This window comes from Mixophyes fleayi, chromosome 9 (assembly GCF_038048845.1).
Source record: "Mixophyes fleayi isolate aMixFle1 chromosome 9, aMixFle1.hap1, whole genome shotgun sequence".
In the NCBI taxonomy this organism is placed as follows: Eukaryota; Metazoa; Chordata; class Amphibia; order Anura; family Limnodynastidae; genus Mixophyes; species Mixophyes fleayi.
In genome coordinates this window covers 112,766,365-112,793,335 of record NC_134410.1, presented here as the reverse complement: position 1 = coordinate 112,793,335, position 26,971 = coordinate 112,766,365, and the positions used below count along the sequence as shown (strand labels likewise).

The 26,971-nt window shown below is 42.7% G+C and overlaps 1 protein-coding gene across 1 annotated transcript in view; it reads right to left on the bottom strand.

The window, feature by feature from the left end:
• Window positions 1-26,534, bottom strand: part of ABCD1 (ATP binding cassette subfamily D member 1) — a 52,610-nt gene extending 26,076 nt beyond the window's left edge. The window contains 4 exon segments of the mRNA XM_075184967.1: window positions 1,353-1,533; window positions 24,944-25,488; window positions 25,491-25,632; window positions 25,634-26,534. Of these exon segments, the coding sequence (XP_075041068.1) occupies window positions 1,353-1,533; window positions 24,944-25,488; window positions 25,491-25,632; window positions 25,634-25,858 (1,093 nt within the window). The 5' untranslated portion in view covers window positions 25,859-26,534.
• Window positions 26,535-26,971: the final 437 nt, after the last annotated feature.

The window sequence follows — 26,971 nt, the reverse complement described above, 5'->3', positions numbered from 1 at the left end:
TCCATCAAGTTCAACCTATTTTGGATCTCCTGCACTTATATTTGAAATTAATCCAGAGTAAGCAACCGCCAATCTGTTTCAATTGTGAAAATCCCCCCAGACTCAATATTGCAGTCCTATTTTTACCCTATATCCACTACTATCCTTCATTTTAATTGACGATCGTATCCCTGGATACACCTTTCCGCTAAAAATTTGTCTAACCCTTTCTTAAACATATCTATTGAATCTGCCATCACAACCTTCGCTGGCAATGTATTCCATATCTTGACTGCCTTTACTGTAAAGAACCCCTTCCTTTGCTGGTTGTGAAATTTCCTCTCCTCTAACCTTAGGGGATGACCGCGTGTCCTGTGTATGGTCCTTGGGGTAAAAAGTTCCCATGAAAGCTCTCTGTATTGACCCTGAATGTATTTGTACATAGTAATCATATCTCCCCTTAGACGCCTCTTTTCTAAAGTAAACATGCCTAAACTGGCTAACCTTTCCTCATAACTTAATGACTCCATACCCTTTATCAATTTTGTCGCCCTTCTCTGAACCCTTTCTAGTTCCAAATGTGTAGAAGCGGGTGCAATAAGAGGAGAACACAATGAAAGAGTCCTTAAGGAGAGCAAAGCATAAAAAAGGAGTAACTTTGCACCTGGACAAAACCATGTGGCATTGGAGCGGGGAGTAAATATAAAATGTGGGGACAGATTTATAATTGGGGTAGGATATGTCCTAGATCAACTTTACATTTCAGTGTAAATATAAAGCTATCAAGCATTTGTGCGCTACATGAAAAAGCAGCCAGTATTTAAATTATGTGCAAGATAATAAACTAATGTGCACCCCTTGCATTGTAATATGGTTTGTCCCGGAGAACATTTACTCCTTTTTTTGCCTTACTTTCATTAATGACTCAGGCCCAATGAATCAATGAAAATATATTTTCCCTTTGATCGAATACATCCCCTTGTGCAAGTATTAATAATGTAGAAAACAACTAAGGAAACAAATTAAATCCGTTTTGACAAATATATTGTTTCGACGGGGCAGCCATTGTACCAAGTTTTATGTGTGAATTAGCGGTTATGTCTATCAATTCATAGAAAAAAGAAACCTAAACTTTGATTGGCTAATTAGGAAAGAGATATGTGTCAAAGTTTCATGAACTGTTTCTCCCATGATGAAGAGCATTTTTCTACGCACATCACCGGGTGAAAGGTCATTAAGAATGCTGGGAGTCGTTCGCTAGGCTACCTAATGAGATTAGGTATAATGTCACATACCTTGATATGAGACTGTTGTAAACACACATTTGTGAAATCAATTAGAAGTACATTATCGAAGTTACGTCTACCCCTTACCCTTCTCCGAGTAGCCGGTGGCTGTGATGATGGGCACTGCCACCATGACCAGGCCCGACGCGCTCCACACATACTTCATGAGAAACTGCTCCAGCATCACGTACCACAGCCTCTCCAGCAGGATGACGTTGATCTGCGAGGACAAGTCCTTGTAGCACTGCTGCAGCAGGGACATTTCCACCTGCAAACGAGGACAACGTGAATTTCGCAAACACTGCAGAACAAATTTGCCAGCGCACACGTAACAAGAATAAACAAACCACAGGTTTCAAAACTAGTTTGCAAAGCCGAGAGTAAGATGTCAGATTCTGATGCACCGAGCATCGCTCCAGCTCTGTGAGAAGATCCGATCAGACAAGTAATGCAGACACATCAGTTCAGATCGCGAGTGCCTACCCTGAAAAGTCGACAGTTTAATAAACCTTACTGGGCTAATTAACCCCTTCAGCATTAGAAGAACAATGCACAGTGATGGCTTCAATGTCATGTAGGGAATTAGCATATAGAGCAGAGAGATAACTGTTGAGACATTATAGATTATTCCTGAAGGCAGGGGGACTAGAACGCTTTGGTAAAGGTTGGACTATTGCGCCTGGCTGGCGTGTGCGCTACAAACACTGGTTCCGCCTCCAAGTGAACCCAGAAATAAAGTTAGACTTATCTGTCTGCTGCAGGGGGGGGGGGGGGGGGGGGGGGGGGGCGCTGTTTGTAGGGGGCTGTCGTGGTAATCCGAAGATGGTGGATATGGATCATTGTCTCTGGAGGGCGTAAGAGTGGAAAGAATGGAAGTAGGCAGCTAGAGGTAGGAGGAATGTTAAGAGTGTATTCTTCTCACTAACGCGTTTCACCACTAGTAGTGGCTTCCACTTAGCCATCCTCTAGTGACCAAAAGGGTATATTCATATGCACCATCTAAGGACTAACGCTCTCATACACATCACCTACAAGTAGTACTCCACGGCTACACACAGATTAAGGCCTAGAAAGCATCAAGTACTCCTAATCTACAGTACTCAAGAGTTTGGACTCAACTGGTCAAATTGCTTTTTTCATTGAATCTCTAAGTGAAAAAAAGTTAACACAGGATACAAACTTAAACATGACAAATCTCTGCACAATTACTATTAAATGTGAAAAATGTGACATGTGTACAGTTTAGGCACCTTTATAGTACTTTGGGGTACAGACCTCAAAACGTGATTGACTTGACATTAAACTAAGCCAGGTGAAGACTCAACCTTTTACACTCCCAGGTTATTGTGTCCACTCAACAACCACCGGCTCCTCTCAGCAGCTGAGGACTGAGACCTGCAGGATAATCGGCTGTTACAAAGCAGGAAGAGGCTGTGAAAAGAGATCTAAATACTTCTAGCTTTATCAGCTAGATACATCATAAGGAAAAGGATGTTAAGGGGAACCGATATGGAAAGAAGTACCCACAGCCTACGGGATCCTTCAAAAGGGGCGTGGTGGGTGGACGCAAGGGCAGAGAGCATGGTGGATCCCCTCCGCCCCGTGATCCCAAAAAACTTTTAAAATCAAACACAAAGTACTCACAGGAATGAAAGACTAAAGTTTGGAATGTCCTTGACAGTCTTGAATATTTCTGTGGAGACCTAAACATGCATTGCATAGTAGGAGACCGACAATTATAGTATAGAGTTCTGCAAGGAGGAGCTGGAGAGACTTTCTAAGCCAAAAATAGCTAGAAGAAACACTGATTTCTGCCAAACGTGTTACTAAGTACCGACTGACGCTGCTGAATTCCTGCACATGACACAGGCCATTGTTTTATTTTTTTCAATCAGTTGAATTCCAAAAATAAACAGTAATCTGTTATTAATATGTGTAGAAATAGGTCATGTTTACATTTTTACCCTAAAGAGGTTGTGTTACCTTCTTTTCACTTAATGATTCAGTGAAACCTCCAGGGGTGCACAAAGTTTGCAAACAATCGTTTTCCTCCCAGAATGCTCAGCGAACTCGACACAGACATCCAACCGTCAATGGAAGTCTTGTTTTACTAACGATTAGTCTCCAAAGTATTAGCATCTACTCCCAATAGACTGAAAATAAACTAATCAACCTTATGATCTAAAGACATGGCTGAAGCACACACACAAAAAGTCCATTTAGCAGAGGTTGCAGGAGGCCATTATTATTATTATCCATTCTTTTTTAGAGCACCAACATTTATGGCAGTGCTGCATACTGAGGGGACAATGATACAAACACGTTACACACATTGGGCCTGATTCATACAGGAAAGTGAAGCAAAAAAATGAGTAAGTTTTCTTACTCAAGTTTTCTGGACAAAACCATGTTACAATGCAGGGGGTGCAAATAAGGAAAATACTGGCTGTTCTTTCATGTAGCACACAAATACTTGATAGCTTATTTGTACACTGAAATTTAAAGTTGATGTAGGACATGCCCCACCCCAAATATAAATCTACCATCACAGTTTAAATTTACCTCCCCCTCCAATGCAACATGGTTTTGCCTTACTTACTTTTGCTTAAAAAAAAAACAAAAAAAACATACTGGTCGGTTAATTCGCTGCTAACAAATTGACGTGTGCGTGCGCTAGGGAATTTAAACTGTAAGCCCCAATGGGGCAGGGACTGATGTAAGAGAGTTCTCTGTACAGCGCTGCAGAATTAGTGCCGCTATATAAATAAATGGTAATGATAATAATAATTATAATAATAATAATAATAATAATAATAATAATAATAATAATAATAAAGTCAACTGAAGGTTAATTTCCCCAGTTGACAAGTGAGGACAAAGTTCAATGCACGACAAGGCCACAAGAATCCCGGTCTATTTAGAAAGAACATAAAACAACTGAGGAACTCGCAGGATTTGCACACTGTGACAGTCAAGTGTGACTAATGACGTGAATAATTCTTCTTCCTCAATTGTTTGTCCGCATAGCCGACAGAAAGTCTTGAGATCCTAATGTGCTATGTACTGAAGTATTTTTATATTCCATTAGTGCATAGGAGTATTATTTTACTCCTGCCAATAATGTACACAACAGACCAAAACAATAAAATGGATATCATAATTATGTTATAAAAAGCTTACATTTTAAGTGGGAACTTGATGGGGGAGGGGGGGGGGGCTAATCAGACCCAATGGCTGCTAGACAAAGCTGTCTGTGTTTGGAACATCGAATGACCTGAAAATTTAACTGCTAAAAATAAATAGTCGCTTGTCCTAATAAACAGTTTTGCGCTTGTGTATCTACACTCAATAAACAGACTTCGCCCACTCATGTACATATATAGGCAGCGAGGTGGCTCAGTGGTTAGCACTACTGCTAGCGCTGGGGTCATGAGGTCAATTCCTGATCAGGGATTGATCTGTGAGGAGTTTGTATGCTCTCACCGTGTTTGTGTGGGTTTCCTCCAGGTGCTCCTGTTTCCTCCCACACTCCAAAGACATACTAGTAGGTTAACCCTAGTCTATGTTTGTCTGTAGATGTGTTAGGGAATTTAGACTGTAAGCTCTGATGGGGCAGGGACTGATGAGAATGACAGTCAGTTTGCTGTATCACAAAGAGAGAAAGCAATCCTATTACACTGATCATGTGTGGAATTACTCAAAAAAAGTCTCAGGGGTATATTTACTAAACTGCGGGTTTGAAAAAATGGGGATGTTGCCTATAGCAACCAATCAGATTCTAGCTTTCATTTATTTAGTACTTTCTACAAAATGACAGCTAGAATCTGATTGGTTGCTATAGGCAACATCTCCACTTCTTCAAACCCGCAGCTTAGTAAAACGAGCCCTTAATCACCCAATTATGGGCAGCACGGTGGCGAAGTGGTTAGCACTTCTGTCTCACAGCACTGGGGTCATGAGTTCAATTCCCGACCATGGCCTTATCTGTGTGTAGTTTGTATTTGTCTGCGTGGGTTTCCTCCAGGTGCTCCGGTTTCCTCCCACACTCCAAAAACATACTGGTAGGTCAATTGGCTGCTATAAAAAATTGACCCTAGTCTCTTTTTCTCTCTCTCTCTCTCGCTCTCTCTCTCTGTCTGTATGTGTGTATGTTAGGGAATTTAGACTGTAAGCTCCAATGTGGCAGGGACCGATGTGAATGAGTTCTCTGTACACCACTGCGGAATTAGTGGCGCTATATAAATAAATGATGATGATGATGATGATGATGATGATGATAATTATATAGATATTTTGTTTTTTTTCGTTACCAAAACTCCATTTTTAAAGCTAGTTTGTAAAACAATACTCATTCATTTTGCAATGTGACCACAGGAAGCCCTGGTCTATTTGGACAATAGGTCATTCACTTGGCAACTACTTAACTCATCAACAATATAAATGTAAAAGGCATAGAAACAAAATATTGCAAAATATTTATATATTTGTTTCATTAATAAAAAAAAAAGTAAATAAAATATATATTTTTTTTAAATGTACATGATTTCTTGTCTGGGTCACAGTTTGTGTTTATGATCACTTATCGGAGCAGACCACCAATTCAGGACCACAAATAGTCGAGCCTACTGGAGCCTAACATGGCAGTCACGCAGCTAACACTGTTACAGACAGTCACCCGCCGTACTGTCAGTATGACATTGGACACACACACATATGTGAAATACAAGTTGCCTTTTCATAATGTATTTTAGATCTGGTGCCCTGTACTGCTGACAGTGAAGTCACTTCACATTCTGCAGCTCTGGTAACCAAAGCAGAACAGCAGAGACGCTGGTGGAGAGTAACGTCCTTTAGTAACCTTTCCCCTAGAGTCTGAGTTGCTCTGCAGAGATTAGAGGCTGCTAAATACCACCGGTTATCAGAGCTGCAGAATACAAGAGAGTCGCCTGACCTCACATAAGTGAGCGCTAGTCACTATTACAGCAGTGTCGTGAACGCATCTAGGCACAGTAAACTTATTGCTTGTTAACATGTATACCAAGATCTACCTAGGGACACTGTACATTGCACAGATGGGAAAAACACGAACCACAAACAATATTTGCATTCAGGAAAATACTCTGGCCTGTGTAGACGACCCTCCAACATGAACCCCTCCACCCGGTACAAAATGCTCTGTTGCTGAACTTGTCATTTGTTTCCCTGCTGTAGTTACCCTTGAATTCAGCACGGATAACTGGAATAATAAACTTGGTGTATTGGTTGAAGGGGTCATAGGGGAAAGCTCTGTGTGCAGACACCTGATTTAAGAACATGCCTGGGAATGTTTCAGTGGATCCCAATCAGATCACTGCACTCATCTTTGCAGGAACTGACTGTGATATTGGCGCGTGTGGCTACCAATATATTTATGTTGGCCACATGCCCTTATTGCCAGCAATATCAGACAATTTGCCCAATATGTGTGCCCCAATACGTGAAAATCAATAGGATCATTGGATAGTAGATTCTGCATTGGACTTGGGGCTAGATTTACTAAGCTGCAGGTTTGAAAAAGTGGGAATGTTGCCTATAGCAACCAATCAGATTCTAGCTGTCATTTTGTAGAAGGTGCTAAATAAATGAAAGCTAGAATCTGATTGGTTGCTATAGGCAACATCACCACTTTTTCAAACCCGCAGCTTAGTAAATCTAGCCCTTGGTCTCAGGAGTCATTACTCATTAATGGTTCAAATATTTGTCAAGCTATATGTTGTACGGATGCTGTCAGCAGTCAAAGTCTTCAAAACGAATCAGCGTTACCTAGTATCTTACTGTAACTTTTATTCCCTACCTAGGAAATGCTAACAGGCCCTGGTTTATTTCGTTCATATCCCTAGGTATGCTAGAGGCCAAACAAGCGTCTTGTATCCACAAACTGCCGACTGAGGAATAGCCAACAGCGTAGACATGCCTGAGCTCTGCAGCAGCCTATTATATGGTAAAACCGATCAGTCTGGTCCAGTAACATACTTCTGTGACAAGTGTAATGGATGTGAGTAAGAATATTTGGCAGTATAATTATGCAATTATGCAAAATACTTTTCCTGGGAAGGTCGGTTGATACTATAAATAACCCTTTGAAATCCTGAAACGAATCAATAGAATGCTCAGCAACCAACGACGTAACAAATAAAAAATATAATTTATATTTTAGCTATATGCCAGTTAACATTAACACAGGACGCCCAATTTTCCGCAGTAGGGACTGCGGTTGTTCATCCCTGCACTTCATGTCTGAATTTTACACAGTGTTCCACTTAACAACAAATGTCCACAAAAGCCCTTCGCTCCCTAGATATTTACAATCACGGTGACGTAGAAATATGAGGTTGCACAGAAATATTTTAATCCAGCAGCAAGCAGTTCGTTCAGGTAAGATACATAATCCTACGGGAACCAGGCCAGGTCAATACACCACTGAACATGTATTTATCTTTAGGATTACTAATCATGTTATTATAACAATGCAGATAGGAATGTCAGGAAAGACACACACAACCCAACAGATCTACGGAAACGACCCAAAAACATTAAATGGTAGATGGCGAGGGGGTATGGCAGTCTGGCTCTATCAATGCATCCAGTTCTGTAATTAATAAATACATAGTAACATAGTTGATGAGGTTGAAAAAAAGACACCAGTCCATCAAGTTCAACCTATTTTGGATCTCCTGCGATCCTGCACTTATATTTCAAATTGATCCAGTGTAAGCAACCGCCAATCTGTTTCAATTGTGAAAATCCCCCCAGACTCAATATTGCAGTCCTATTTTTACCCTATATCCACTACTATCCTTCATTTTAATTAACGGTCGTATCCCTGGATACACTTTTCAGCTAAAAATTTGTCTAACCCTTTCTTAAACGTATCTATTGAATCTGCCATCACAACCTTCCCTGGCAATGAATTCCATATCTTGACTGCCCTTACTGTAAAGAACCCCTTCCTTTGCTGGTTGTGAATTTTGCAAATGGAGATATGCAGAGAAATTACGTTCTTGCGAAAATATATCCTTGTATCCATGTGTCCTACAAAATACTTATAGATACATAAACCCTACTTCCATCAGGGAAAAGTTTCCACTAATCTGCCTTATCCATGAATGGGTTCCAAAATATGTAGTACAGGCGGGATATAATTACTGGGTTGTCATTCTTTTAACATTAACAATTGTCTGATAATTAAGTTAATTGCATTCATCTATTCTGTCTCATGGATGGGTAGGGCATTTGGATTGTTAGAATAATAATAGCCTATAATTAGCTGATGCCAAAAATATCCCTAACCTTTTCACTTCCAAGTCACTTAGAGAAACTAAACTCACAACATTCAAACATCCGTACATTTTCCAGTCTTACCCCGTCTTTCACTGCAGATCTGTTAAAAAACTAAAGTGGATGGGACGTCCCTGTTTTCTTCCACCACAAACAACACAAGACATCTGCATGCGATGGCCAAAGGGTGATCATACAGGCAATAAAAAGCCCAAAACAGATCTTAACAAAGTTGCACCAACATACATCTCCTCTCTCGTCTCAAAATATCTCCCAACTCGGCAACTCCGTTCTGCACAAGATCTGCGTCTCTCATCCACCCTCATTACATCCTCCCATTCCCGGTTACAGGACTTTTTTGCGGGCTGCACCCACTCTATGGAATTCTCTCCCTCGCACAATAACACTCTCCTCTGGTCTACAAACTTTCAAGTGTTCTCTGAAAACCCACTTCTTCAGACAAGCTTATAATATTCCTCAACCACCCTCTTAATCTCACTACATTACCCTATTACCACCTGTTATACAACAGCCCCTTGACCAACATTGTTGTGTGACAGGATCATTTAGCTTAGGAGTCACTTTTATCTTTGCAGTCTGGCTGGGCCGAAATGCAAAATGTAGACTTAACCTCATGTGTCAAACTCCCATTGTCCCATAGATTGTAAGCCTGCGAGCAGGGCCTTCTCACCTCTTTGTCTGTTTTACCCAGTTTGTTTATTAGCTTACTATGTTTGTCCCCAATTGTAAAGTGCTACGGAATATGTTGGAGCTATATAAATAAATGATGATGATGATAATATCTCATTGTGTCCCTTGAAACTTCCAGCTACAATCTGTCCTGTGTTATGAATCCATCAATTAGAACACAACTTTTCTGTTACCTAGGGAACTGTAAGTCTAACTTAGACCACTACACAACAGCAGCAATCACAGCTGTACACAGACTGCAATTTATTTTTAGAGTTTAGCTTGTAGCGGTCAAACACTAACACAAGAAACGTAGCAGCACCAACATTAGGCATGTCAGACAAAAAAAAAAAACTTTTTCAGTTGTGATGAAATTGAGTTTTTAATCGGAAGCATCTAAAATTTAATAAAAAGTTTGCCCCACCCTACTACTAGGGCCTATGTCATTAATGACTAAGGCATTAGGCAGATCCTAAGCACTGGCTCATAGCCCGTACATTTGTTCCCTTATTAAGGTAGCCAATGCTCAGAAAAATTTACTGCAACAGGAAGTGACATCATCATCTGCAATGGATGCCTCAAGCTTGAACTCTGCCTCTGGGGACCAATCTCTAAAATGAACTGACTGAGCCAACATTAATAACTCTGTTCAAAGCTGCGCATAACCCTTGGGATAAGGAAGAGCAAAATAAAAAAGCCAAGTAAACAACTCAGGACATCAGCCATTTTTGCAAAGGCTTCAGAGCTTAGAACCTTCCACCCCCTACCCTGGGTGAGATGTCAGTGCCATCGCAGACTGCATATACAAACCGGAGGACTCCTCTGCCAGAGAGCCTAAACACTAGTGGAAAACTCTCATTCGGCACTTCAAAAAAAAAGGATCACCTCAACCGTCCTTGCTAAACGGAGTCTCCTAGGACCAATCACCACAAAGATCCAGTGGGAACGCAGCTTTGGCTTAATTGTTTCCCGTAATAACCTTCAAAGATATCTCTGCTATCCGAGTCTGGGGTCTCCTTCCGAGCATGTTATACCTACATCCGCTGCTCTTGACCAGGCTAAGGTCCAGATGTCTCCATGGAGTTCAAATTCAGTATCCTCCAGAACGATGACCAGAGCCTGATTTCAAACACTCACAGGTTCCACAACTCATCAAGATTTGGAGACCCATAATGAGGATCTCACCTACATCTTTCCTTTAATAATGAGAAGTTTCTAATCTTTCTTGTTCATGGAGGACAATGCTGCTGAAGTGGACGTCTGGTTTTGAGCATGGATTTACCAGTGGTCAGAGCATCTTCACCCCAGCTATCTAGAGTCCCCATGGAGTTAATTACGGAGAGCATTGATCCCATTAGAATGTCCATGAGTGAAGCCACCATGCCTCAATCTCTTCTACTCTCAATATTAAACTTGGGGTTAAACCAAGCCAAGTTCTGACATAGCAGTATGCAGTTTAGTTATATATAAAGTTTGTCTAAGCCTGTGTTAATGGCCTCGAGGTGCGCAACTTAGTCACATAGCCTCCCTCCCTGAAATACCCACCGTTTCTTAAAATCAGCGTATTGCACTAAATATGGTAAGCAAGTTTAATCTTACATTTATATTCTTTTTGCCGTTTTAGGATTTTTTTTTACAAAATCATAACCATGTCTGTGCTTAAAATCTTGCTTGTTACTGTTACAGGTCTTAATCATCCATATTTGGCAGTATTCAAGTGGCAACATATGGAACTATGGTTACAGGACTCCCATTTTGAATGCTCACTACCACCTCCCAATCTATTGAAATCGATGGTGAATTTGGGGATACTCTGTCTCTTCGCCAGAAGGGAAAAAAAGTGTTAGCATTCTTGTAGCTAAACATATTCAGTTTCAAATAGCAGAAGACTGTAAGACCTCGTAAGGTAGATACGTATTTAGAATAGTTACGCTTCTGTGTTCTGTATTGATAAGTGTCCATCGCTACAGAATCATATGTCTCACCAATAAACATTGATAATGATACGAGGCCCATCACTATATTCACTGTTTATGCTCTCAATGTCAATTTTTTCTGATCTATTTAAAGGTCTAAGGACAAAATTCAGCCTCAGATGAATCGTTGCAATATATATATATATATATATATATATATATATATATATATATATATATATATATATTCTACTATATCTCTTTATTTAATGCAATCAATAAGTAGATGAATACAATAAACAAAAGTAAAAGAAACAAAACTAGCATTTAACAAAACACAGTAGTAACAAAAGCAACAGATGAAGTAGTAATTGGTGACACATGTTAAAAGCTACTAAAAGCTGAGCGGTATTGAATTGAGACACGAACCCTCGGTTCCTAATCACCCACATGCAGGAGATTTTAATTCCATTTTACACCCCAGATCAGACAAATCCTCGGGCCTAAAACTGCATTCACCCAAGTGCTTTGTCACAAGTTTAAATGTTTAGATTTTTGGAGGATAGATCGTGCACTGGGTTGAGATTATACTTTCTTCTCATCCCCTCCCCCCCCCCTCTGTGTATTCCACAACTGGTTGTATATTTGTCCATCAGTCTCTTTTACGAAGTGTTGCTCAAACAAATTTTGATCCAATCACCTGGTCAGATCATGCACCAACTTATTAGCATAGAACTACAGTGCTTGAGAACATAAATACGGCTACTTCAAACACTTCACTACACTAAGAATTAAATGCTTTATTTCACAATACACCTGACGCAAGCCTGAGTCATATCGAGGTAGCGCACAAAACCTCTGCGCGAGACCTTCTTATTCACTGTGGCAATTTTCATTAGAAATTGACGGAAAATAAATTTACACTAATTCTACAAATCTTAGGAGCACACCATAAATACACACAATCTGAGCTAGCATGGGAAAGTTCTGCTCAGATCGAAGCAACATCTATAAACACAGGGACAAAGCAGGCCGTCTGCTCGCTAATAAGTAAAGCAATATGCAAACAGCTGGAGCCATACAGGCCTCCAAACCACCCCTCAGGGAAGCTCACTTATCACTAACAACTCATTTTACAGCTGTTCATAGTTATTTTACTGTAACCTGTATTCTGCTTTGCATCAAAATTCTCAATCTGTTGCTTGTGACTATCTGAAATAACGGCTTTAGATCACATTTATCCGAAAGCAAATCTGTTGTGCTCGTTAGGCCTATAACCACAACTGAAAATACACTGGTGATTAAGGCCTTTAACGCTAACAAGTACCCAAGCCCCAGGCCGTCTGACCGGTGGATACCACAAAAAATTCCACAATAATGACCACATCCCCCAGGAGATGGTCAAGGCAACAATCACTGTCGTACACCCCCCAAAAAAAAAGACAGACAGGAAAATCTTGTGCATGACAACATGCACAAGATAACAGAGCTTAGAGATACATAAGCGAATGTCTCTAAAATTCCCAGAATGCTCCTTTCTTTTGACGCTGAAAGGGTTTTTGATAGTGTTTCCAGGGAGTGGACTCTAAATACTTTAAAACTGATTCACATTTCTGTTGTTGGATCTCTGGCCTTAATACCACTCTCAAAGCCATAATAAAAAAAATGTCCGGTAGACGCTCACATAGCTTTTCCGTCAGAAAACGCTCATCAAGGGATCTCTCCACTCCCCAATATTCTTTGCTTTGAGCATTGAACCATTAGCCAAATAAATTAGGCCTCAACCTACAATCTCAGTTATCAGAATCGGGCATACATTGCTTCTATGCAGACGATGTACCGTTAGCTTTTACCGTTTTCTCTTTCACATCTTTGTGTGCATCTTGAAGAGTTTGGTACCTTCTTAGGCTTCATGGCAAAACCATCTAAATATCAATCAATCATCATTAATCTTTCTCTGCACTCAGGTAAATTACTAGAGTGTAGTTTTGGCTTTACCTGGAAGTCATTTAGACTACAGTAGCCTGGAGGACCTCTCAAACTCTTACACAGCGCTTTATGCTGCATAATATTCATATATTTTTAAGAGCCTTGAGAAGTATTTGGGATATCGAGACAGATATGCTATCTATTGGAGAAGTAGAATGCACTGCATAAAAAGGACTTTTCTACCTCGAATACGGTATTAATTTGCCAAAATGCAGGTGCAAGGAGATCCAAGTCATAACTTGGAATTGCAAACGCAGAGATTATCAGAAATGCCAAGAGTAAGATGGAAGGTTGGGAGTTCTTTAATTACGAGACTATTGTCTTTCCACCAAATTACCCCAGATCTCTAAATGGAGTGGCAATTCACATTGAAACCTTTGGGTGCAAATAGAAATATTCAATAATATGGCTTTGTGCCCATAAAAAAATGTCCTTCCATATCTGATCATCTTGTGAGCCCTAGAGATCTCGATTGTGATAACCATTCTTGGCTTGTGCTCAATTCCCCTTCTCTTTCACCCCCATCTATAAAAATCCTGATATCTGGTAACAATATCACCTATAGTACTAAGACAATGGTCACACAGGGATTATAAATAAATGATGATGATTTATACGAGGCAACTCCAGAAGGTTAAATTTAAGCCCTTTTTCTCAACTGGCCTAATCCTGTCCATCCCTTCACCAAAACTTTTACCAAATCCTGGAAACTAGAACTTGACAAAACTTCAGATTGTGAGGACTGGAAGAAGATTAGGAGGTATATTTGCAAAACTGCTAGTTTGAAAAAGTGGAGATGTTGCCTATAGCAACCAATCAGATTCTAGCTGTCATTTTGTAGAATGTACTAAATAAATGATAGCTAGAATCCGATTGGTTGCTATTGGCAACATCTCCACTTTTTCAAACCGGCAGTTTAGCAAATATAACCCTTGGAGGGGGATCAGGCAACATCTAGAGCAGTAGCAATATGGAAAATGGTTATAAAATTCTATGTATACAGATGGTATTACACACGTCAGGTTGCCTACATGCTATGTTCCCCGAAGTATCTGCTCAGTGCTAGAAAGACTGTGACAATAGAGGTACCATGGCCAAAATCTGGTGACACTGTTCTTTTATTCAAAAGCTACTGGATAGAAGTAATGAATCTTATCAACAAATTATTGGTCACCAATATCCTGCCATCCTGATGGACCTGTGTTATAGTCACTCCCCTCCTCAATGCTGATTGGTGTACTAACATGGCTGCAAGGAACATTCTGATACCCCCACCAAATAAAATAAATATATGCATTTGCAAGGAGAAGGTGTGGAGGACACTTGGGATGGAACATATTAGAGGTTAAGCTCATATTATCTATACTACATTGCTAAACTGGTTTCCATGGTGTTCCAAATTAGGCACTAGAAATTCCACTCTTATACCATCTACTAATTCACTGCTTATAAGTCCACAATAGTTTTCTCTCTAGTGCACTTCCTAGTGTAACGAAAGTCCTTGCATGTCCTATGAACTCAAAGGTTTGGGGGTAAATGTATCAAGCTGAGAGTTTTCCGGTGGGTTTTAAAAGTGGAGATGTTGCCTATAGCAACCAATCAGATTCCAGCTGTCATTTTGTAAAATGTACTTAATAAATGATAACTAGAATCTGATTGGTTTTTCAAACCCGCCGGAAAACTCTCAGCTTGATACATTTACCCCCTGGTGTCCATTTGATTTAATCTGATTCACAGAATAATATAGAATTATTATTTTAGTACATTTGTAATTATGTGCCCACATATGCCTCTGATGATGCCAATAAAGCGGATCACGAGTATTATTGTTTTTCATCTTACGTTTGTTTAATTGCCTGTCTCAGAGTTGTCTTAATTACAAAGCAATGAACTTAGCAGTATGTTTTTGAAATGTGGAAGGAAAATCACATGAACACAAGAGAGATACAAACTCCATGCAGATAGCGTCCTGGTTGGAATAAAACCAAGAACTTAAAGAGTCAACTGTGACACTACCCACCCCACACCTACTGCTGGCTTAAAGAACCACTAAATACCAAGCAGTAATTATATCACGTAGATGACCGTGAGAGCCAACTGGGAAGATGGGCAAATGGACATATGCAGCTGCTGCAATCCTTCCAGTGTTCCGTGATCCGTCAGGCTACTTGTATAAGTATATTATAGATAAAGCACAATATTACACCCATAATATGATGGGTTCTATGGAATAAGCACAGCGGCTCAGTGGTTAGCACTTCTTCCTCACAGCACTGGGTTTCCTCCCAGACACCAAAAACATACTGGTAGGTTAATTGGCCGCTATTAAATTGACCTTAGTCTCTCTCTCTCAGTCTGTGTATGTTAGGGAATTTAGACTGCAAGCTCCAATGGGGCAGAGACTGATGTGAGCGAGTTCTCTGTACAGCGCTGCGGAATTAGTGGCGCTATATAAATAACCGATGATGATGATGATGATGATAAATGCCCATGTTGATTGGGTGATCTTCAAGAGGTAATTGCATTGATCTTCTCTGAGATGCAGTATTGGTTATAAAGGGCTTAAAACAAATAAGCTGCAAATCTGCACTTCCTGATCTGTGCGTTATATGTGGTCACTGCCATTAGTGTCACCTGAACAAAATTTCCTATAGACATTTTGTTCCCTTGTCATACGCTGACCAGGCAGGGTCAGGGAGACCTCTTGCAGAACCCAAGTTAAACATTTTTGCTTCCAAATGATTGTGATAAGTTGAGAACAGATTGATACGTATCAGAACGCCACTGACGTCCTGGACACTGCACAATACAAGTGACTGATCAGTGACTGATATGGGTAGAAATGAACGAGAACATGTTTTGCTCACCTAAAAAGTATTAACCCGTCATCACGTCCGACATATTCAGTGAGAAGTGGCGGGAGAGAGGAGGCTGCTGGGTCCCGGGCGCCGCCGGATTGGTAAGAAGACAGAAGAAGTAGAAGAAAGAAGGCCAAGTATGGAACGTAAAGAAAGGGGAAATAGTGATAGGAAACAGCAATGGAGAGACAAAATAATGAAGGAGGGCACAGAGTGTGCGGGTGAAGGAGGGGCACACAGAGTGTGCGGATAAAGGAGGGGCACACAGAGTGTGCGGATAAAGGAGGGGCACACAGAGTGTGCGGATAAAGGAGGGGCACACAGAGTGTGCGGATAAAGGAGGGGCACACAGAGTGTGCGGATAAAGGAGGGGCACACAGAGTGTGCGGGTGAAGGAGGGGCACACAGAGTGTGCGGGTGAAGGAGGGGCACACAGAGTGTGCGGATGAAGGAGGGCACACAGAGTGTGCGGATGAAGGAAGGCACACAGAGTGTGCGGATAAAGGAGGGGCACACAGAGTGTGCGGGTGAAGGAGGGGCACACAGAGTGTGCGGGTGAAGGAGGGGCACACAGAGTGTGCGGGTGAAGGAGGGGCACACAGAGTGTGCGGGTGAAGGAGGGGCACACAGAGTGTGCGGATGAAGGAGGGCACACAGAGTGTGCGGATGAAGGAAGGCACACAGAGTGTGCGGATAAAGGAGGGGCACACAGAGTGTGCGGGTGAAGGAGGGGCACACAGAGTGTGCGGGTGAAGGAGGGGCACACAGAGTGTGCGGGTGAAGGAGGGGCACACAGAGTGTGCGGGTGAAGGAGGGGCACACAGAGTGTGCGGGTGAAGGAGGGGCACACAGAGTGTGCGGGTGAAGGAGGGGCACACAGAGTGTGCGGGTGAAGGAGGGGCACACAGAGTGTGCGGGTGAAGGAGGGGCACACAGAGTGTGCGGATGAAGGAGGGGCACACAGAGTGTGCGGATAAAGGAGGGGCACACAGAGTGTGCGGGTGAAGGAGGGGCACACAGAGTGTGCGGGTGAAGGAGGGGCACACAGAGTGTGCGGATAAAGGAGGGCACACAGAGTGTGCGGGTGAAGGAGGGGCACACAGAGTGTGCGGGTGAAGGAGGGGCACACAGAGTGTGCGGGTGAAGGAGGGGCACACAGAGTGTGCGGGTGAAGGAGGGGCACACAGAGTGTGCGGATGAAGGAGGGGCACACAGAGTGTGCGGATGAAGGAGGGGCACACAGAGTGTGCGGATGAAGGAGGGGCACACAGAGTGTGCGGATGAAGGAGGGGCACACAGAGTGTGCGGATGAAGGAGGGCACACAGAGTGTGCGGATGAAGGAGGGCACACAGAGTGTGCGGATGAAGGAAGGCACACAGAGTGTGCGGATGAAGGAGGGGCACACAGAGTGTGCGGGTGAAGGAGGGGCACACAGAGTGTGCGGGTGAAGGAGGGGCACACAGAGTGTGCGGGTGAAGGAGGGGCACACAGAGTGTGCGGGTGAAGGAGGGGCACACAGAGTGTGCGGATAAAGGAGGGGCACACAGAGTGTGCGGATGAAGGAGGGCACACAGAGTGTGCGGATGAAGGAAGGCACACAGAGTGTGCGGATAAAGGAGGGCACACAGAGTGTGCGGGTGAAGGAGGGGCACACAGAGTGTGCGGGTGAAGGAGGGGCACACAGAGTGTGCGGGTGAAGGAGGGGCACACAGAGTGTGCGGGTGAAGGAGGGGCACACAGAGTGTGCGGGTGAAGGAGGGGCACACAGAGTGTGCGGGTGAAGGAGGGGCACACAGAGTGTGCGGGTGAAGGAGGGGCACACAGAGTGTGCGGGTGAAGGAGGGGCACACAGAGTGTGCGGATGAAGGAGGGGCACACAGAGTGTGCGGATGAAGGAGGGGCACACAGAGTGTGCGGATGAAGGAGGGGCACACAGAGTGTGCGGGTGAAGGAGGGGCACACAGAGTGTGCGGATGAAGGAGGGGCACACAGAGTGTGCGGATGAAGGAGGGGCACACAGAGTGTGCGGATGAAGGAGGGGCACACAGAGTGTGCGGGTGAAGGAGGGGCACACAGAGTGTGCGGGTGAAGGAGGGGCACACAGAGTGTGCGGGTGAAGGAGGGGCACACAGAGTGTGCGGGTGAAGGAGGGGCACACAGAGTGTGCGGATGAAGGAGGGGCACACAGAGTGATTTTTGTACATGTTTTATTTTGTTTGATATTATTCCTCTTAGTACTAGCTGTAAATTATTCTTTGACAGAAATATAATTGAAAAAAAAAATATATAAAAATATTCTTTTCCCTTGGATTTATGTGTATTATTTTTGCAAACAACTTACTAAGTATTTACGTCCTGACCTAAATACTTATTATGTTATTTTGACCCAACTACTTATAAAACAGGACTGCTCTGAAATTATTTTGGAGGGGTGCCTTGAAACAATTATGGAGACTCTAAGGGTGCCGCAAACTGAAAAAGTTTGGGAACCACTGGTATATGTAACACATCTTAAGGAAACAAGCTTCGACCTATGCTACATGACTATAAACTACCCTAAAAGACTTTCCAATGGCCGAGATAAGATGCCGTTACGTAAACCCAGGTAGAGTCTTCTTTTTTTTTTAAAGAAAAAAACAAAACAAAACAGATTGCTATCCCCAATCTGGGCTTACCCACCTGTGTGTCAACTGTGCTCTAGAGTGTTAAAGGTTTAAGTGGTGATAACAAAATAGCAATTCTAATATCCTAACTGCCAACAAAAGATAAAAAAATAAATGTTTCCTAAATGGAATTTGCCCTTGGTGGAGAGATGAGGCGTCGACCTTGACCTGGCGCACAGGACAGCTCCTTCCTGAAAACAGCAACGCTGAATGGAACAGAAGAGAGCAGCCTATTATGAACTGAATTAAACCACATGTTGACTAAAAGGATTTTCACAGCTTCAGTGGAACACAATGGATTCAAGATACAGCAAATGCTAAAAGATATGAAATCCGCTAACAGACACTGATAACAACAGTGACTGTCACCATCCATCTGTAGGACATATTACTTCATTGTTGTGCACGGAACGAATGGTCACAATAACACTGTTTTCTGATCTGTGTATGGCAACATCTTTTTTTTTTTTTTAAACTTTATTTTTACTTTTTGGTATGCAATACACAAATATTCCGCATGAACACAAGCGGGCAAACACAAGTGATAACTTGAAAGCTACATAAGGAATTGAGCAAATACATGCTATACAAAGATGGATGTATGACACCAGCCGGGAGCAGATATAAGTTTGAATGAGGCATACAATATCATCATCATTTATTTATATAGCGCCACTGATTCCGCAGCGCTGTACAGAGAATTCATTCACATCAGTCCCTGCCCCATTGGGGCTTACAGTCTAAATTCCCTAACATACACTCACAGACAGAGAGGGAGAGAGAGACTAGGGTCAATTTTGATAGCAGCCAATTAACCTACTAGTAGGTTTTTAAAGTGTGGGAGGAAACCCACGCAAACACGGGGAGAACATACAAACTCCACACAGATAAGGCCATGGTTGGGAATTGAACTCATGACCCCAGCGCTGTGAGGCAGAAGTGCTAACCACTTAGCCATTGTGCTGCAGTATATAGGTGTATGCAATAATTAAGAGGAGAGGGGGGAGAAAGGAGGGGAGGGGGTGATGAGACCAAACCTGGAACCCCCAGTGACCGGCGGCCAGCTAGACCGGTGAATCATATATATATATATATATATATATATATATAAAATCTCTAGTGCGCTGGCAGCATCCAAGGCGGAAGGGGTAGGAACGGTCGTACCATTTGCTCACCATTCAAGGCAATTGCCTATTTAAAAGGAAGATTCTAGCTAAGGTGCAAACAGCACCAGCTTTGTAACATCCAATAAGCAATAAGGGGACCACCCTTTAATATAACCCCATCACAGATGCGCCAGTGATACCTACAGCTCCACTCACATCCGTGCTTCTCTTGGCGGGTACGTGCTTTCTAGCCACGTTAGATTTTCATACTCCTAGGGCAGGTGTGGCCGTAGGGTCAACAGAGAGACCCCGCTCACACCAGATACTCTCTTCTTTCTTTCTTTTTGGCTGCCGCACTGTAAGTTTGGCACCAAGCGCGCAACGCACCTGTGCACGCTTCAGAGCGTGAAGGAGGGACTGACGTATCCCCAGAGGCCGACTGTGTCTGCATATAAGCAGGTAAGTTCAGTGATTGGCTTAAATGCATGCGTGAAATCTAAACAAATATATTTTAGTTTTGTTTTTTATTATGCTGTCCAAAGTATCTCCAGTTGTCTGTATCTGTGATTTTTGGATATCACCCATTAATGGAAGTGGAGATCCAGCAAAATTGGAGGACAAGTACCAGATATCTCATTCCCAAACATGGCAAAAGACTGCATGCCCATTGTATAATCTCTTCATTAAACATGTGCTGATTGGGTATTTTAGTTTATATTGCATTAAATGTGTATTTTATATTTTAATAAATATATCAGCTGCATCTTTAAATATGTGTATTAGCATCCCCTTTAATTAGGCAATAAGGGTATGGTTGTATGTATCAGTTATCAGTTGTGGTTCAGTGGTTGCTTACAACATTTTTGTGCTTCCCCTTCGGTGTGAACAGAGATATTGATGACATTTCACCAAAAATGGCATCATTAATTCACATGGACACATCCTTCAGTTACAAGAAGCAGAGGAGAAGGTTACAAAATGACATTTACAAGGAAGCCAGAGCCTCTGGGGGGGAAACAGTTGGAACTTACTGAATGAGGACATACATCCAAACAATAGGAAAGGTGACAAGTACTTGACAACACTTTTTGGATCCACGTATCTTTAGAGTCTTTTTAGAGTCCGCATTTTCAGATACGAAAACAATGAAATGATACTACCGGTCATCTCTCACCGATGAGCTCCTAGATTACCGGTTTACGGTTAGGATTCAGCACCTACCTAAGCACCTGATTATACAAAGCTTGTCGCCCTCTCTCCAATATGCATGTCCTGAAATCTCCAGACCAGATCTTGTGCACTTAGAGCAAAGTACTAACAATAGTATAGGTAAAATAAAAGTTATTTGTTATTATTTTGAATTCCAATTTATATGTTAATATGTTTTGTTTGTTTTTTTTGTTTTATTAATAAAACTGTGGCTGGTTGAACAAACATGTTTTGTGTATTTTTAGAGAGGCTAACGTGGGTCAGACCTACCCGTGTTGTACCAAAATAAGAGGTAGATCACCATACAGTGAGTAAATCATCATCATCATCACCATTTATTGATAGCGCCAGCAATTCTGCAGCACTGAAAATAGAATATTTGTCATTCTCATCAGTTCCTGCCCTATTGGAGCTTACAGTCTAGATTCCCTAACATACAGATTAGTGTTAATTTTGTGAGCAGCCAATTAACCTACCAGTATGTTTTTGGAGTGTGGGAGGAAACCGGAGCACCCGGAGGAAACCCATGCAAACACGGGGAGAACATACAAACTCCACACAGATAAGGCCGTGGTTGGGAATCGAACTCACGACCCCAGTGCTGTGAGGCAGAAGTGCTAACCACTGAGCCACCGTACTGCTCACTTCTGCGTACTTCACTGCAATCTGTCAACATGGGACAGAGCAAACGTAAAATTTAAAATACATGTAGAACCCATGTGGATTGGAAGACTCTGTGGTGATTATTGATCACTATGGCTGTTTATTTTAGATGGATTATCTGCCTTATTATTAATTTACTAGGTATATTTATGCATATAGTTTTACACTTTGTTGTACACTGAGCTTTTCATGCCATGGGCACCCTCAGAATCTTGTCTAGGATTGTTTTTTTCACTAATGAACTAATCTGTGTCTTGTGAAATCTTATAGATTTCAGACCAGCAGTGGGACCACCAGTCTTCTAATATAGGGAAGCACCGTGTCCTGCATATCATTCAGGTGAAAGCTGATGAAAGTGGCGTAGTGGCCAGCACTTCTCCCTCACAGCACTGGGGTCATGAGTTCAATTCCCGACCATGGCCTTATCTGTGTGGAGTTTGTATGTTCTCCCTGTGTTTGCGTGGGTTTCCTCCGGGTGCTCCGGTTTCCTCCCACACTCCAAAAACATACTGGTAAGTTAATTGGCTGCTATTAAATTGACCCTAGTCTGTGTTTGTGTGTGTGTATATGTGTGTGTGTTAGGGAATTTAGACTGTAAGCTCCAATGGGGCAGGGACTGATGTGAGTGAGTTCTCTGTACAGCGCTGCGGAATTAGTGGCGCTATATAAATAAATGGTGATGATGATGATGAAGGATATAATAATAAAGATTCCTGACCGTCACTCTGAGGTCCTCGGCTGTGCTCCACATGTGCATCTAGCCACCATAACTTTTACTAGGAACAGATCAAGACTCACCTGTGGACAGGAAAAAATAAAGGGCTCCTCACACCATTGGAGCAAAGAAGTCTACTAGCAAAGAAATAGATTCCTCTCCCACTTTGTCCGCCCGTGAGAGTGTCCAACCAAGAAAGTGGCTTGAACACTAATGGCTCTACTGGGCCAATCTCTGCCTCTCCTCTACCACCTACATATGTTGTACGTCAGTCCTATTGGCTGAAGACTGGTAAGAAACACTCATAACAGCGGTGGGACCAATAGTAGAGAGACAGAGGCTTAGACAGTGAGTAATTCGCTGAATAATGATACCTACCTCCAATGACCATCAAGACTAAAGCTTGAAGTTACAATTAGGTCTTCATGGTATAAGAGGGATTAAAGTAAACACGTGAATTCTCTGAAAAATACCCTGTTGTCATTTACTGAATGAGAAGGACAGAGGGTGCTGCAACATTTACTTTTAAAACTGAACTTTTATGTAACCACAATAGACAGAAGAAGTAATACAATTAAACCTTTAGTGGCCCCACAAATTTGAAGCTAGGATTTATTTGAGTAACTGAATAAACACACCCTGTGGCTCTTGTGGCCTCTGGTTTTAATCCCTAGTACAAGTCAAAGCACAGTCGCAAAAAATCAAAGTATGGAATCACTGCAATGTCATGAACCAAGATGGTTTGTTCTGTAAGTTTCCAGAGACTGTACACAAAGGAATTATCTCATTCTATAACCGCATGAAGCTGCTAGGTGCTATGTAATTATTGAAGGGGTAGATTGATCGAACCTTTTAAAAGTGGAGGTGTTGCCCATAGCAACCAATCAAATTGTATCTATCATTTTCCAGCATGTACTAGATAAATTAGAATCTGATTGGTTGCTATGGGCAACGCCTCCATTTTGCGCAAGTTTTAGCATATCTACCCTCACAATCTCTCCAGATGGATCCAGTTCTGCATCTGTAACATATGCGCCATGTTTACGGCAGGGGGACTTACACCACCATGTGTCCACCCACAAGGACTGGACATGAGGGGGTTATAAAGATCCTGATATTTAGGCACACCTTCTGCCTCTCCATTATGAGAATACAGCCTTTACTTCTCCTCTTCCAGATGACAGCGCTGTCAGGGGCAACTGTACAGCAGCTTCAAGCTCACACTTAATACAGAAGTCCCGAACGCAGCTTCTGAATGGGCAGGAGCTACGGGTCATTCATGAACCATGTTTAAAAACAGACCTAGGAGAGGCTGACCCAGCAGCACTAAAGCCCTCTCCTCCCTCATCTGGTAACACTGTGGGTACCCATAGCTACTTTTCGGTAACGGTGAGTGTATAGAGAGGAGCAAACATGTAACCAACAGAGATTGTACAACAGGACCGGAGAACCTGTGGCTCTCCAGGTGTTATGAAACTGCAAACTCCTGCGTGCTTTGCTAGCCAATAGCTGGCAGGGCATGCTGGGATATGTAGTTTTTATAACACCTGGAAAGCCACAGGCTGTCCAGGCCTGGCATACGACCTCTTTATGCTCTGTTGCATTAATTCAGTCAAATTCATGGATACAACAGCTTATTCATAAACCCCTAATGAAAACAGCAGATTTATACATTTTTTTAATAACTGACAGATGACATCAGGCTAAAAAAACAAAAAAAAAACAAAGCACTGATCAATCAATGCTCTCGACACATGAGAAGCCACTAGGTGTAGAAAGCACTGAATTTCAAAATCTCCCAGCCATTGGTATCAGGAGAATTACAGCACCGCAAGGGTGAGACTATCTCCAGAAAGGTAGGGGCAAGGGCGGATCTAGACTGTGTTGCTAGGGGAAATGGGGAGATTTAGTGCCCCGCCCCCTTTTTTGACAGCCGCACAATATATTGACGTGCCTGACAGACAGGATCTCTGCAGACAGGCACTTGAATGTATTGTGCGGCTGTCAAAAAAAGTGGGCGTGGAACTCGCCAGCACGCACCTTCTAGGAGGGGGGCTATCACCCCCCCTGGATCCGCCGCTGTGTAGGGGTCCCAGGTGTTGGAACTTGCTCATCTGATACTTGACAGCTTGGGTAATATTTAAAAATGTGTTGGTGTGGACATCTCTTTAAAACAGAGGGCAAATGGTTATGTGTCCACACCTGAGGCTTATTTAAGAGCATGGTGCACATATCACAACTGTTCTGTAATCTGTAGCCACTTGATGTATTAAAATGCAGTGTCTGTACTTTCCTATACATTTCCACTTCCCAAATCTGGTGGTGGTATAGTTGCTATGGAATCAAACCAACTTTCACATGTATTTTTGTGAATCTCTTTGAACTACACATTTTCTTAAAAAAAAAATACATTAATTAAAAAAAAACGAAATATCTGTACTATGTGTTGTTACTTCTTGGGCTTGCTTGACTTTTAAAGAGAAATAACTAACATCAACCTAGTAGAAGTGAAATAACATCAGGTACCCATCTGAAATGAAGCCCAGCTCACCTTGTGACCTCCATAGAAGGCGATCTCTTCCGAGTTGGCGACCACTCTTGAGTGCATGTACCGCAATTCTCCTTTCCTTCTGGCCTCTTCAGCTACCAGTTTCCCAAACTTAGGGGAGCAGCTCCTGAGCACCTTGGCTGTAATGATGACCACAAGTCCGGCTATGGCAGATGGCCAGGCTGTATTGGCTCCCTTGGATTCAGCTGTACTGATCAATGTGTACGTGGTGACTATTACATCCAACACAGGTTTGGTCAGGTTGGAATACAGATGTGCCACGGAGTTGGCAAAAGCCACTACATCTTCCGTCAAAGATTGGTCAGGGTTTCGTAATCGCCCGTCCATGTTGCTGACTCTGTAGTAAGTCTGATTGCCAAAGTACATCTGGTAGGCGTGAGCCACTAAACGGGTGCGGAAAGCCAAACTGAGCTGACCCTCAAGGTAGCGTATGGCACTGTTGATGAACGTGGCAGGAAGGGCGATAAGCAGCCATTTTAGCAGTTGAAAAACAAAGGCGGTTGGACGTTTTTTGACAATGCAGCGGTCAAGCGGCCGTCCAATTGAGCCACGTAGACTGAAAGAAATGTCCTAGAGATGAGGGCAGCGGAGTGCAATACCAGTAGCCCAAACTCCTTGCATGCCAGCTTTGGGAAAAGTAGTCTTAACAGGTGGGCAAGTCTTTTGAAAAAAAACTCTATTAACCTCAGTTCGCTCATAAGAAGACGGGGTTGAGGCCGGGGACAGCGCGCCATTGCTTTTCTGGAGTTCATTTGACTTCTTATTCTTGTGCTGCCGAGAGCAGAGATATCTCAACACCGGATAAAGCCGACGTGCTCCATAAGCCGCCAACGCCACTGCAGCTACCCGCTTCAGGACCGCAGTGCGGGTGACAGGGGAGGGGCAAACCTGGATCATAATTAGTCTACTTGTAGCTATTTTACGTGTGTGGATTTTTCCCTGATTAAAAGTCACCTGCTTAAACTATAGGACTGCAAATATTTGTACATACGAGCGTACACATAGTTCATGAGCAAATCAGTGACTATGCAAATCCTTCAATCTGTTTGAGCATACAGCTTTTATATTTGTTTTGTGTACTCTTCTGTCGTATAATTGCAATATCTTTGTCTTTTGAACACATATACATGAACATTAATACTCCCAGATGTCTCCTTTGCAAACCTATCTATGATCTATTATTAATTTTGCAGTGAAGTAGCTGCAAAAAAAGTCCTCAATTACAAACCCAAGCAAGTCTAAAGCAACATGTCTGTTGCACAACTTGACTACATATGTCATATAAAGTATCAGACGTGTACATAGCTCTCTGCCAGGATTACAGCTAGATCTGTTGACATCTGCCCACATGTATGCTTACAGATAAGTGTGTGTACTTGGGATGAGCCTGTGGCTAGTAAAGTGTATTAACCTACACAAGTATATAATAGTGCATGTGAAAGTATTGATTAGTATAGATGTGCAGGTGACAGTGTGTCTGCTGGGTTACCTGCCCCCCTTGCCCGCTGCCTGCACCCCACCAGGAGGTACCCGGATTCCTCAGGTGTCACTTCCCGTCCCCAGAGCTGCTGTCACAGTCTCTGCTGCTGCGGGGAACAGTTAGCCGGTGCTAAGCCACGCCCACACAAGCAGCTGACAGCTCGACTGGCGAATAGGAAGCAATGAGGGGCGGGCACACTACAGGGCTGAGCCTGATATTCTAATGAACACACACACGCAGTTCTGTGGGCACGGCCAGTAAAGATGGCGTCCCTTTCGGCTTCAGAGGTCTCCGCCCTTTGTTTCAAGCCAGTAGCCGCCGAAAATATTTAATAAAGTTAGGAACACGTCAGTCAGTTAATGCAGCATTCCGCATATTTACTAAGCTGTCATAGCTCATATTTGCCAACTTTTTTAATCTGTACTCCAGGAGACCGGAGTAAAGATCATGTGACAGAAGGTAGGAGGGGGCGTGGTGAGTTGTTACGTCACTATATCCACGCCCCCGCCACAAAATACAAAATGTTATTG